The sequence below is a fragment of the Haemorhous mexicanus genome, chromosome 3, assembly GCF_027477595.1.
Source record: "Haemorhous mexicanus isolate bHaeMex1 chromosome 3, bHaeMex1.pri, whole genome shotgun sequence".
NCBI classification, from domain to species: Eukaryota; Metazoa; Chordata; class Aves; order Passeriformes; family Fringillidae; genus Haemorhous; species Haemorhous mexicanus.
Genome location: NC_082343.1, coordinates 550,311 through 564,083, shown reverse-complemented (window position 1 = coordinate 564,083; position 13,773 = coordinate 550,311). Strand labels below are relative to the sequence as shown.

The window sequence follows — 13,773 nt, the reverse complement described above, 5'->3', positions numbered from 1 at the left end:
ACCAGTTTTTATCACCATTGTTATTATATGTGTGTGTGTGTGTATATATATATATATCTGTATTAACCTTATAATTACAATTTAGTTTTAATCTTGACTGAATAACATACGTGCCTGCACCCTTTCAAATGAAGGCCATGTATTTAGAGGGGGCTTAGGTAAGTTAAACAGTTCTCTGTGTAGGTAAGAATGCTTGATTTTTCCTTTAGGATATTTTGTTATGTTACTTAAAATGCTGTTTTTATCCCTTCTCTGATGCCTGGGAACATCTCCCTTTCAAAGCAGTGGTCATGCAACAGTGAGAGATGGAAGGTGATTGAGGGTGTTAGAGGTTGGAGAGTCAGAACAAAGCTGGGCTTTCTCACAGCTCCACAGTGGCATCATTCCTTTTGTCCTTACTGTCTTGATAAGTTCTAGGCTCTTTGGAGCTGTGTGTTCTTGAGCTTCGTTACTATCCAAAGTCGGGTCTTGGATCCTCTCAGAAATGCAGCTACTTAGGGAGAAGGCTTGGAATTCACACTTGTGTCTGGGGTTTAGAAGGTGTTGCTGCTCAGACCTGTGCTTTCTTTTGTCTGTGCAGCAGGACTTTTATCCCAGCTGGTCTTTTGCAAACCTGCTGGTGCTTTGGGGCTGCTGGGACAGGCTGTGTCCGTCTCTCTCCTCTCTCTGCTTCAAGCCCAGGGCCATCTTCTCAGACTTTGCTTTTTTCTTTATCACCCATCCACCTGCACCCAGAGGACTGGCAAAGGTGTGATCTGACATGCTCTAGAACCACAAATCTGATTTCCTAAATCAGGTTTAGAGGGGGAAAAGGGAACTAGATGCTGAGCTGTAGTAAAATTAGCAGTTTGCAAGTCTTGGCTTTCTTTTAACCTAATTGTTTCTGAGCAGCACTAGCATACCTTTCAGTAAATGGAAAAAATATCTGTTCTCTTCTGAAGCAGCCATTGAAGCACAGAAACAATTCCTTTGGTTCATTTTTTATCCTAAACCAGCCAGCTTTGGTGGGTTATTATTTTTAATGAATCATCTGGTTCATTTGGTCTGTGCTCTTGCTGATAATGAAACAGTTGTTTCCTAGTGAAATACTTTCTAATGTGTGCAGATGATAGTTTCCATTATTCTTTACATCAAAGCAGTTAAAAATATTTGTTTAGTGGACTTCTGTGGTTAAACACATATCAAAAGCTAGACCAGCCTTTTACATAATCATTTATAAAGAGGAAGCAGCTCATATGAAAACTCCCTTGCCCAGTGGTGGTCGGTAGGAAGGTTTTAAGTATCCCAAGATCTTGTGAGTACTAAGCTTACCTGCCAGGTAAGCACCTAGACCTCCCTTCCTACAAAAGTTTTTGACCAAATGAGCTGTTAAGTAGCTTATGAAGGCATTTCTTTGGTCAGTGTGAACTTCCTTCCCTCTCACTGCTCAGCATGTGGATTTCATTGGATGAGTTATAATTGGCATTTGCATCATCATCTCATTGGCTATTGACTAGAAAATGCTTTCTTCCTAAAGAAAAAAAAAAAAAAAGGGAAAATATTTTTCTGTTTGCACTTGGAATAAGAAAGATGTGAAGTATAGACTCTCCCAGATTGCACGCTAGGAGTACTTGGCTTTATCAGTACCCAGGGAAAGCTTCTCCATTCAAACAGGCTGAGGCAAACAGAGGCAGTAACTCTAAACCTTTTTGCCAGCAGTGGGAAGTGTGGGTTGGCCTCAGAAATTAGCTTTAATAAAAGGCACTCCTCACTTCTTTGCTTTGTGCTTTTTCTCCTTTAATAAACATAAACTCTCTGGCAGTAACCCAGGTGAAGGAGAAGATGTGGGCTGAGGGAACAGCCACGCACGGAGCCTTTCATCAGAGGATATCAAAGCACTCCAGCTGAACCTGGAGGGAGCTGGAAGGGCTTATTCTGATAGCTGGGGCAGCACTGAGGGAAGAGCTGCTTCCAAGGTAAAGCAAACTGGTTACAGAGCAGCAAATTCTTTCCTCAGCTCGCACGAGTCCTTTCGTCCACCTGTTTCCCCCAGATGTTTAAAATCTGGCCTGGTAGTGCATGACCTCGTCCTTTCCAAGGTGGCAGTAAGGTGACATTTTTAGGTAGGGACTTTTTTGGTTGTTTGGTGTTGCCTTATGCTGGGAAATCCTAATAATTGTGGAAGTGATGGAGTGTGACAAGGCATTTCAGCCGTAACCTGGAATTTGGTCAGGAAATTAGCCACAGATGTCCTGCCTTCCTTACTATCCACTGAAATTATTCCAGAGCTGGGAATCTACTCCTGTGAGAGCTGACAGTGTACCTTTTGTAAAGGACAATTCAGTGATTTGCTCCCATTCTGTCCAAGTTAAATCTTTTAGTACAGCAGTAGGAATTGGTACTCTAGCTCCATAATTGCCTTACTTGCTGGCATAATAATTATCTTTTTTGTTTATGCATCAGATCTTTAAAGAAAACTATCTGGAGCTCTAATTCTAGAGCTGGGCATGCCCCTTTTTAATATTAATATGATCTCATAGTGCTAGAATGAAAGGAATAGAGATTTATTTCTCCAGCCTGTAGGGAAACTGGCTGAAACAATTTGCACATCACAGAAGGCTCTCGCTGGCAGATCTGGGCTGGGACTCCAGCCCGACGCCGTCTGATCTCGCGTGGCTCTGCTGCTGCCCAGTGCCAGGGAGGCACTGCTGAACCGTCCAGAGCCTGCACCCTCTCCTCCTCTGCCCCAGGAACTGCAGCTCAGTTGGCACAGCTTTTTCACTGGGTTTGCCCTCTCTTGGGGGAAGTCACTTGGCAAGCCAGCTCAGTGGGCACTAGCAAACTAACCACCATGGCCATTGCTGTCAATGCCAAAAAAAGAGGAAGCCAAAAATTCCTAAATATGCTCAAATATTCTTGCTTCCGTTAGGAGGGGATGGGGAGGTTACGCAATCACTTCCACCTTCTGGGGAGGAAAAGGCTGAATTTGGTACTTCCCTTGTCAGAACTTCTCATCTTGGCAGGCACTTCTAAAAGCCATGAAGGCTCTGCCTTGTGACTCCCCAGATGGCAGGGCAGCACCCTGGACCTGGGATAGCTGGGAGGCAGGGCTGGATCCAGCCCGAGGGCTGGCAGATAAGGAGCAGAAGCAGGCAGTCTTCAAGGAGCAGCAGGGAGCATAACCCTGTACATCTCAGCTTGGCAGGAAGCTGATTAACAACATTAACTCTTGCTGTGCAGGTGCCAGCTGGTGTGAGAACAGGAAGTGTGCCTGTGCAAGGCAGAATGGTTTCACCAGGGCACAGCTGGACATGCAGTCCCACGTTTGGGCCCCAGCTTGGGTCGTGTTCCCCTGGTCAGAGGGGCTTCAGGTCCCAGTGCTCCCAGCTGCCCTTGGCTCCTGCCAGCACTGCAGAGGGAGCCGTTCCCAAGGCTGGCATTCCCAGTACATGAATGTATTGTGTGAAGGCTGATGTAACCTGCACCATCAGCACCTTTCCCAGGTACCTCTACGTAAGATGGGCCCTTTCCATGCGGAGGTGCAGGGCTTTGATGTGGCCGTGCTCAGCCAGGCTGAACCAAACCCAGATTCAGCAGGTTCAATTAGCTGTCGGTAGAGCAAAGCTCAGAGTGCTAAGGGGAGCCATTTCATTTCATTTCATTTCATTTCATTTCATTTCATTTCATTTCATTTCATTTCATTTCATTTCATTTCATTTCATTTCATTTCATTTCATTTCTTGTATGCTTAAATGGCAGCTCAGGAAGCACACATTTGTCAATGCTTAGATGAAGAAGGATACAAAGAACAAACTTACACTAGCAGTGGGAAACTTCTCCTGAGAAAACAGAATGTATTTTCCTCGAGTTCTAGAAGTGTGACCTGGCAAAGTATGATTTCCACAAAAATAAATGTGCCTTGGTATTGAGGGAAGCCCTAAAGTTCACATTTCTATTTTATTTTCGTGGCAACGGAAACTACTTCATGGACCAGCCCCAGCCTAGTGGTGGATCTGGGCTTTGGGGGACTGTTTTTGTGTTACAGTCACCAGTGTAAGTTTGGAGTTACCACTGAGATAGAAGGATTAATTAAAAATACCATTATGGCAATTGTGTAGAACTTTCTGACTGCTCCCTGTACAACTTACATGATTCTAATTTTCTAACAGTGTGGGATAGTGATGAAGTGAGGAAAATCCATGGGGAGAAGCAGGGTGTGTGTGGAGGAGCTCAGCAGTAGCAAAACCTGTGCATGGAGCACAGGAAAGGCTGGAAGTAAATAAATGAACCCTGAGCTCAGGGCTTTGACATGTTCTGAAGCTTGAGGAACCCAGGGTTTGCTTTCACTGAGTCTTCAGAGACCTAAACAGCTTTGTGACTACATGTACACATTGTTAAATGATTAAGTCTGTAAATAGAAATGGCCTCAGTAGGTTTTCAAGAAGCCTGACAACTATTGTTCTCAGAAATAGCAAATGCCCTATTTGAATTATTTTTTGGTTAATAGAAGGCAGACTCTTAGAAATCCCTATAAATTCAGGTATGTTTGAGCCCTTTGGAAGAGGGGCTCAAGTTTCTGTATCCTTGAATTTGAGATCCATGTGAACAGTAGACAGCAGGGAGGTGGTTAATTCAACATTAAAAGTACAGGAAAGCAGTCAGGGAATAGCCCAGCTTTGCCCTTTGGAGGCAGGTGGAAGATTCCAGTATCTTTAAGTAGCTTTTTTGGACATGACGTGTTTGCTTTATTGCAGATTTAGAAGTCAGGGAACAAAGGGAAACAAATACTCGTGGGATTTGTTTGATGAGGAATTATTGAAGTGGTCAGCTGCAGCTAATGGTGTTGACTTCTCCTTCAGGAGGCAGTAAACTAAACAGGCTCCAGTACCTGCCGTGTGTGAGTGTGAAGAGTAAAAGCAGCATCCAGCCAAAGTAGAGTAGCCACGATGGAAATCTTCTAAAGTGAGTTTAAAATAAAAAGTAACTCTAATTAGATTTTATCAAATTTTTTTTGACAGCTGTAAAAAAAGTACAGAAGAAAGTATTTCTCACTCTCAGGTTTTGTTAGCGTTCAGTGTATTCATATTGCAGCAATCTGTATATAAAATACCTGTTTATTATTGCAAACAAATACAGATGCAAAGGCCTAGCCTTGCAGCAGCTTGGTTTAACTATTTGTCAATGAACTTGTTACACAGTTAATTGTTCCTTCAGCTTTGCAGTAGCCCCTTAGCAGAACAGTTTTGCAGCTTCATCAGAACATGGTAAAACCAGAGCAGACCCTGAGCCAGCCAGCCCCTGCCCACAGGTGGGAGGGGCAGCATTAGTTCAGCATTCAAAGCCATCGTGTTGAATACTTTCAGAGTTTATTTTATGCTTTACAAAGCGCTTTTTGCCCAGTAGAAATCAGCATCATCTATGGATCCCTTCCCATCCAGGTCAGCACTTTGGATCTTGCCTAGCTACTTAGATTTGGCTCCTGTCTGGGGGCAGCTCATTGGCCCTTGCAGGGTAAACTCGCTGCACAGGTGCAGCCACACCACCTCTCTCAGAGTACCGAGGGACACTGGCCAAGAGGCAGTGAGAACAAGGGACATGCTGCTTTCAAGCCTCCTCAGTGCCACTGGGAGCCAGAGGGGAACGTGTAATCATCTAACAAAAACTGACTCCACCAAAGGCAGGGGCAGGTCCTGGAAACCTCCAGCAGCACCTGCCCCTGCTTTTGCACAACTGACTGGCCGGGAGTGCCTCCAAGCTCAATAATCTCCACGCTCTTTTATGTTTTCATACAAAAAATTTAATAAATATTACTTTTCAAGATTTATTGCCAGGAACAACACATCAAAGATGCATTTTCATATAACACTAATATCACAATACAAGGTATCTTCATGATCTCAATGGTTAACCACTGAGATGACTATGTTTATAAGCCTTTTGATCTTAAACATCGTAATAGCACTTTGATTTCCTCACTTGTTAAGGCGGGCAGTGTAATCTATGGCAAACCTACACAGTGATCTTACTGGACATTCTACTGTTCAAGTATTCAACAACTAGCTTATTAGAATACTCCCTAAATGCAGTAGATTACAAAAAAAGTCAAATCTACAAGTGGTTCAGTATTACATATTCATGGTGAGAAAAAAATAATTAGAATTTACAAAATAAGATTGCTGTGTTTCCAACTTCACACGCTAATTTGATATTTTTAATTACATGCAACCACTCACATTTCATCTACATAAAGTAATAGCTCAGTTTTGTTCCCTTAAACTGCTTCTTAGCAGATTATCTGCCTGTCACTCGGTTTTCAAGTCTAAAGCAGCAAAAAAAATTCTCTAGTCTAATTCTCTAAACTGCCTCAGTCAGTACTTACAAATAGTCTTAAAGTGATACTATGGAAGGTGTTTCAAACGTTTGACATTGTACAAAAACCAGCATCAAGGCATGAAAGCCCATCCTATTAAAAATAAACTATTTTAGAACACCTTAGTTTTGGCATATAGGCAACATGTAACAAGAAAATAAATTCAAAATAGAGAAGCCACGAGCTTACAATGCTATCAAAAACCTTCAACTCTAAACACATACATATAAATAAAAAGGAATGATATTTTAAGGCTCTTGATTATTAAGTTAATAAATCAAATATACACAGTGATTAATAAAAAAAGAATTATTTACATATCTATACAAACTTCTATTTTTGACACATTTTCCTCTTTAAATTCTTCATTTACCAGCAACTGCTGACAAGTTCCCCCCACCCGCCCCCAACAAAAATACAATAAAAAAATAAATAATAAACTTATTTTTGATAGTTGCTGTGGTTCCGAGCTGCAAAGGCACTTTCAAATACAGAACTAGTTGTACGTCACCATAAAACCAATATACAAAAAACTCAAATTCAATAAATATAAATAAAATGTATTATTCTAAAGAAACTGTATAAATCGGAACATCTGGCAGAAAAAAAAATGAACACTAAGGAAGAGTAAAAAGGCTATGTAATACCTTATGGAACGTTTCTGTGATGGATCAGCTGCAGCTGAATTTACAGGAGGGCACTTTTGACTAGTTTTGCATAGATGTGAAATGCAGCACTTGGTATTCCAGCCAACCACAGCAACTATCATTGCCAGTGTAAGCCAGCTTGTCCAAACTTAAATTAACACAGGGATTCTAAGTAAATAATAGCCTTAGACTCAAATATTACACAACAGTTTAAGAACTACAAGCTCTTGAGTGCCTTTACAACGATACTCAAAGGCCCTGCATGGCAGCACCCCACCGTCTGCTATACGATGTACTCCATCCGATTTAGGCTTTGTGCACTTTCCAAGTCTCTGTTGTCCTGTTTATTTGTCCAGTTTGGGTGTTTTGTAGGGGTGCTGTTGGGGGGCTTTTCATCTCTGTCTACCAAAGTGTAGGCTGGCTGCTTGGCAAATCGGGCCTTCTGCTGGTGCTTGTCCATGTCATCCTCCTCCACCTCGGAGTTGTGTGTCCTTATTTTGGCGATTTTAGAGTTTTTGTTTTCGTAGTCTTTAATGGGGACAGTATTTGCTCCGTGTTTCTCAATGGGGTTTTTGATCTGGTTCAGCTGCTCCCTGACGTTGTTGGTGGTGTTGTCGTCAGAGGCCGTGTGGGTGTGGCTGCTCTGCTTTCGGCGCTTTCGGATGCACCAGTAAAACACGGTGACCAGGCAACAGATCCAGGCTACTGTCAGCACCGAGCTCAGCAAGGGCACCAGGAAATCTGGAAGAAACAGGAGACAGTTAGTCCTGCTGCAGACCACAGGGGACACTTTGGGATGTCTCAGAGAAAACAAATCTCAGTTCTTACGCCTTGTTATTTCCCGCATCTCTCCACCTGGAGCATGGAAGGGTAGCAGCCCTTTTGTCAAGTTTAGCAAACTTCTGGCAAGTTTTTTTAGGGTTTTTAGCAATGAAAGGACCTTGTGCGCAAAGCCTCCCCATTGTTCCTGATGCACAGGGCCTTGCTAGAAGTCTCCAAAGGGAGGAAAGGCTCTGCCCTGGGCAGGGGTGCTGCAGGAGCTGGGGCCAAGGAGCAGCTCACCTGTTTTGCTCTTGGCCGGCCGCCGCTGCACCCTGACCTCGGCGACAGCGGCGATGAGGGTGTTGTTCCCGTCGCGCTTACTGACGAGGTCGATGATCTTATCTGTGATGTCTTTGATGGGGTTTTCATCCTCCCCGATGTCTTCTGCAGACTGCAGGAGGAGGTACAGAGTTAACACCAAGCACCACATCAGATGCACGGGGGAACTTGCTATTTATAAACCTTCACAGGCAGTGAAGGCTCTTGCTACTGTTCATCTATAACAAAACAGAATCAAAGCAAAATGGCCTGCTGTGGGCAAAAACGAACGACTCTGAGTTCTTGTTCTCATCCTTAAAAAGACCAAAAACCCCCCAAAAGCAAAAGTGTAATAGAGAAATGTTTCACTCCCCCTATTACAGCTGCCCCCAGACGGCAGCTTTCATGTAACCAGAATTCCTTTCCTGTTCTTAAAGGGTATCAGGATGGAAACTAAACCACAAGAAGTGCTGACAAAGCCAGGAATTAATATTTTTATGAAATCCACGTGTTGCACACATATCCAAGCAATTAACTACTAAGACATTTAAAAATATTCCAGGAATACTTACAATAGCAACATGGATTTCATTATTTGCCAAGTGGGAAGGCTCACAGGTAATATAGAGGGAATATTCAACAGAAACATTCTTCAGAATATTCAGATTCCTCAATTCACTGCAAACGTGCTCTGTGGTAAGGCCCTGGAGGATACAAAAAGGATGTTGGCTTTTTTAAAATACACATGCACACGAACACACAGATATAAGATTTGTTTGGGATTTTTTTTTTTTTTGCCCTGAAGTAAGAGTTCTCAGGGGAAAAGGAGGTGGAATTCCCTCCAACCTAGCCTTTTTTTTCTTCTCTAGTCACAAAAGCATTTAGGCTGCAAGGCTATATTAATCCTTCTCACCTTTTTGTTTTCTTTGCTAATGAGGCAGAGTCAGCTTTTGCTGAAGTTTTCCCTACGGAAAACATCATTCCATGCTCTAGGAATGAGTCTGTGTGTGCCACAGCCCAGCGAGCTGCTGTTACTCACCGGGGCCATCATTTCCTTGTTAAAGGTGAAGGTGATGTTGGCACAGTTGTCCTGGTAGTAGGAGTCTGAGTTGCACTTGGTCCTCACGGGCTGCTGGTTGGAGGGCCAGCACTCCCCCACGGCGGCACACGGGCGGGTGAAGCAGTGGTCGTCCCGCACAGGGACACAGGCGTGGCCAGCGGGGCACTCGCTGGGGCCCTTGCCATGCAGCACACAAGGCCGAGGGCCACACCAAACCTAGGAGAGGAAGAATGCTGGTGAGAATCCACTGGCTAGGGGACAGAAGGTGGTGTAAGCCAAACCACAGCACAGCTGTACCTTAGAACAGGTGACTTTTCCATTCAGACACTGACAGGTATTGCAGTCGTCATCCCACTTAGTCCCATCTGGCATGACTCGAACACTGGTAATGCAAGGCCTTCCTGTAACTGAAGAGAGATTGAACAGAATTATAAGCTAAAAACAGGAAACAACACCTTTTCGAAGTTCATCTAAACTTCCCACTGAGTTGCTTCTTCAGGAAGGATACTTGCTTTAAAAAACAACAGATAGTGTGCCCCAAAACCACCCCCCTACAACCACAAACCCATCAATGTGCAATTAGACAGCTCTAGCTACAAGTGCTAGGATCAGCTCTGGCATCTGGAATACCTTCTTGGCATGCTGGACCACTGCGACCCGGGGGGCAAATGCAACGGTAGCCGTTAATTTCATCCACACACGTGGCTCCAAAGGCACAGGGCGAGGACTGGCACTCGTTGATGTCTGTGATGGGAAGGAGAGGAAACGGAACAGTTACTCCATAGAATGCTTTTGTTTTGTCAGGAAAAAAGCCAACATGGGATAGAATTGCCTACTGGAGCTTTATGTTCATTTTCTAGTGTCTACTGGGACATGGATTCCTGCTTGCAGCACCAGTATAACCTCAGAAAAGTCCTTTGACGTTTCTGCTGTGTGACACTAACAAAGATCAAAACCTGACCCCTGTGGCTACTCGAGCTTTCCAGGGCAAGGACACATTCCTTCCTACACAGACACACTTCCTCTCCTCTCCTCTGATGTGCTTCAGTTTTGTCCCCCACTAGATTCTTCAACTGATGGCAGTGTTAAACCCTTCCCAGCTCTATTGCTGCTGTGAGACTTCTATTCCATGGCTGTTATTAAAAGAAGTGTCCTCCTACCTGTAATTATTATTAAATTACAGGGAAGCGCATCCATCACCTCAGGGCTTGGAGGTGGATTATTAATTGACAAGGTTTTTGGCTGGCACACTTTGATCTCAAGCAGAAGCCCGGGCCACACAAACACAAGGGAAGGCTGTCCCAAAGGGCATTTTGCCCACTCTGCTGAACCAAGAGGTTTCAGCTCCAGCTGAAAGACTTTAAATTTCTTTCATTTTCAGTGTGATTCCTGCCTTCTCCAAATCTGCTAAAGATCCAGGTATGGATAGAGACGACACAAGACACCTATCACTCATCTGATCTACTACTTAACTCAATTAAGATGATTGTCTTGCAACAAGATTGAAGCGAGACAAGAACTGAGGCAGAGAGCCATGGGAACACTCACTGATCCTGCAGTCGGGCCCGGCGAAGCCTGGAGCACACTCACAGCGGTACCAGTTCTCTCCATCCACGCAAGTGCCACTGTTGTAACTGTGGACAATTATCACAGACATTAAAAACTGCCACAGATAAAAGGAACCCAGAATTCTAAAGCAACCAAAAGAGCAAAGAATAAACATAACAAACTTACCAAGGATGAGGACTGCAGTCATTTGTGTCTGCAAAGCAAAGACAGACAGCATTAAATATGTAGACTTTGGCTAATTCAGCTCTACTGGCAGTAAGGAATGATCAAACTTCCCCTTAATGCCCAAGTTACACTTAGCTTAACTTTACAAAAATATGCTGAAATTCTCTACTAAATTGATTCCAGGCCCATACCACAAAATTTGTTAACTACATTGTGGAACACATGTACGCAGGAAGAGATCCTTGTAAAGAATCTAATGGGGTGGAGTGAGGGGGGGGGAAAAAGTGGAAGCAGACAGAGCTGCTCGTAGAAAAAGAATGCAGGAGAAAACAAGACAACATCTGTCTCCACTTAGCTCATTTGCAACTTTCTCATGCCCAGGTCAAGGCTGTATCACATAAAGTCATTAAAAACAAAGATTCAGGTGATGCTAAAGCCTACATCAAACAAGCTTTCCCTTCTGGATTCAATCTTGACTCCAGGGGCGACAGGATGAGCTCATGTTCTCATCATGCAACACTCTGGAAGAGTTCAAGCAGAGCTGACTTACTCTGGGTGCACGTGGGTCCTTCCCAGCCCTCCTTGCAGACACAAGTGAAGGAGTCCCCGCTGACTACACAGGTACCACCGTTGTGACAGGGGTTTGGCAGGCAGCTGCTGTTCCTCGCTGTAACACAAACAACATTTGCCGCTCAGTTGTTAGAAAGCCGTCAAGCCTGAGCCGAGAGGAACAGCTGAGGTCAGAGCTGCAGCCCTGCATCTGCTTCCTGGCGACTGTGCAGGCCATTTACCTATGTTACAAGTGGCTCCTTCCCATCCCGCAGGACACATGCACTTGAAAGTGTCCCCCTCGTCGTAGCACGTCCCGCCGTTGTTGCACGTCGCCTCGTCGCACTGGCTGTCACCTGTGGAAAACCCAAACCGTCCTCAGTGCTGGTGCTCCCTTAGGGCAGCGAGCTCAAGCAGCCTATCAGAGCACGTCTGATATGTTTTGGAAATGCTGAACTTACGGGAGTGGCAAGTTTTTCCTTTCCACCCATTTTTACATTCACAGAAGAAGTCATTGACCAAGTCTCGGCAAGTTCCTCCATTGTGGCAAGGGTTTTTACTGCAGTCATTAATATCTGGATATGTTAAGGAGAGAAAACAGGCTCAGTAGTGTTTACAGAACTGACAAACACAATGCTTGGAAGGAGCATAACCCACCCCTAATTTTGGCCTGTGTTTCAATTGTGGATTAAATGCCTAAGTCAGTATTTTAAAGTTTTAAGCACTGTCACATAGATGAAGAGCGTTTCACCCCAGTCCTCCAGTTTGTTTTCATTTTGTTTGTAATCTTGTTTCAGTGGAAAAGTCTATTACATAAACTACCCTGTTAGTCAGGGGAAGGGAGCAGAGCACTCCTCTCCTGTTCCTGAGATTGACAAAATGCAACTATGATATGCAGACAGGCCATCAAGTGGCATCTACTAATGCAAAGGGTTTCTTCCTGGAAGTTATCCAAAGGATAGAGCAGGAAACTCAAGAGTGAGAGAGCCAGGCTCCAGTCGCAGTCCACCTTTGTAACTTGGCCTTAGTTCCAATACAAAAGACTGGGACTTGGTGGGAGGACCTGGTCCTCTGTGGCCTTTGAAGCAGAGTTTATTGACATAGGTCACTGTCATCTTGACAGTACCAGCCATTCCTTCCCAATGTTTTCCCAAGAGATCTTTCTGTGTGCTGAAGCATGGATAACTTACTTGTCTCACAATATGTTCCTTCCCATCCATCGCTACAAATACATTTGTAGGAGTTGATGCCATCAATGCAAGTGCCACCATTTTTACAGGGGTTGCTTTCACAGTCATTGATATCTGCAACAGTTGGGAAGAAAGAAGAGGATTAAAAAAAGAGGGGGAAAAAAACGTCAAACTAGAAGTACAGTTACTAGGAGTCATTATCTTACTGCAGACTCTTTGGTGCTACTTCCATTTCTAATAATACCCTTTGGAAAGGAAGGGTTATTAGCAAGATGACAAATGAGTTAAAAACTGCACAAGGTGATGAACCTGTCACTATTAAAAAATTCAGGAGCCCTTAAAGATCCACGTTAAACCCCACTACTAACTCCCTCAGACCTTGTATACATAAGATTTTCAACAACATACAATTCAAGGCCAGAGGGGTCATGGCTCTGAACCTTCCCAAGGCCTAGCAAATTCCACTCTGCCTCGCCCAAGAGGGATATGAAAACTTACAGCAGTTCCAAGGTTCACTGAGTTACAATGAAGAAAAGGGCTCTGGGAGGGAAGGATGGAATCTTTTCCCAATAAGAGTGGGGGACAGTGAAACACATTCTCTTTTTTGCTCTTACTCTCATGACAGTAGGTGCCAGTGAATCCTTTGTTGCATTCACAGGTGAATTTTCCACCGGCTTGGCTCTTGCACTTCCCATGAGGACCACAAACGTTGGAAGAGATGTAGCGAACCCCTTCGGGTGTGCTGTTGGAAGCCACTGCCACAGTGCAGCTGTCAATTACTGCAGAAAAGCAGAGACCAGCATGAGAATTACCCATGCAACCCGATTCCTCAAGAGCAACATTTTCACTTCCAGCCACGGATGTTTAGAAGACACTCGTGCCATTAAGTCATTTAGGTTGGAAAAGACCTTTAAGATCATCGAGTGAAACCATAAACATATGACTACAAATATGTTTGCTGCTTTAAAATAACATTGGACTCTGCCAACTGTGCATAAAATAATCACAGCATCTTATCTGATGATTGCTGGAACACATCCATGGCTTGGAATAAATGCATCAGGCTATTTGCTACCTGCGCTTCCTGTCCCCATTGACATAATGCTGTCTTTCAATAGCTGAAACTTACAAATACCACTCATCTTTTCACAGTTAGAGAGGCCT

The 13,773-nt window shown here is 44.0% G+C and overlaps 1 protein-coding gene and 1 long non-coding RNA gene across 2 annotated transcripts in view; one reads left to right on the top strand and one right to left on the bottom strand.

Annotated features, from left to right (window-relative positions):
- Nucleotides 1-541: 541 nt before the first annotated feature.
- LOC132324407 (uncharacterized) lies at nt 542-13,683 on the top strand. Its single transcript, XR_009485614.1, has 2 exons — nt 542-4,941; nt 13,268-13,683. It is a non-coding gene; the product is annotated as an uncharacterized LOC132324407 (long non-coding RNA).
- JAG1 (jagged canonical Notch ligand 1) overlaps nt 5,754-13,773 on the bottom strand; it is a 35,029-nt gene continuing 27,009 nt past the window's right edge. Inside the window, exons 14-26 of the mRNA XM_059840437.1 lie at nt 13,224-13,388; nt 12,610-12,723; nt 11,881-11,994; nt 11,662-11,775; nt 11,421-11,537; nt 10,871-10,898; nt 10,685-10,770; nt 9,767-9,880; nt 9,434-9,543; nt 9,116-9,352; nt 8,649-8,780; nt 8,059-8,209; nt 5,754-7,737 (exon numbers count right to left, since the gene is read on the bottom strand). Coding sequence (XP_059696420.1) covers nt 7,280-7,737; nt 8,059-8,209; nt 8,649-8,780; nt 9,116-9,352; nt 9,434-9,543; nt 9,767-9,880; nt 10,685-10,770; nt 10,871-10,898; nt 11,421-11,537; nt 11,662-11,775; nt 11,881-11,994; nt 12,610-12,723; nt 13,224-13,388 — 1,940 coding nt within the window. The 3' untranslated portion in view covers nt 5,754-7,279. The remainder of the gene's footprint in view (nt 7,738-8,058; nt 8,210-8,648; nt 8,781-9,115; nt 9,353-9,433; nt 9,544-9,766; nt 9,881-10,684; nt 10,771-10,870; nt 10,899-11,420; nt 11,538-11,661; nt 11,776-11,880; nt 11,995-12,609; nt 12,724-13,223; nt 13,389-13,773) is intronic.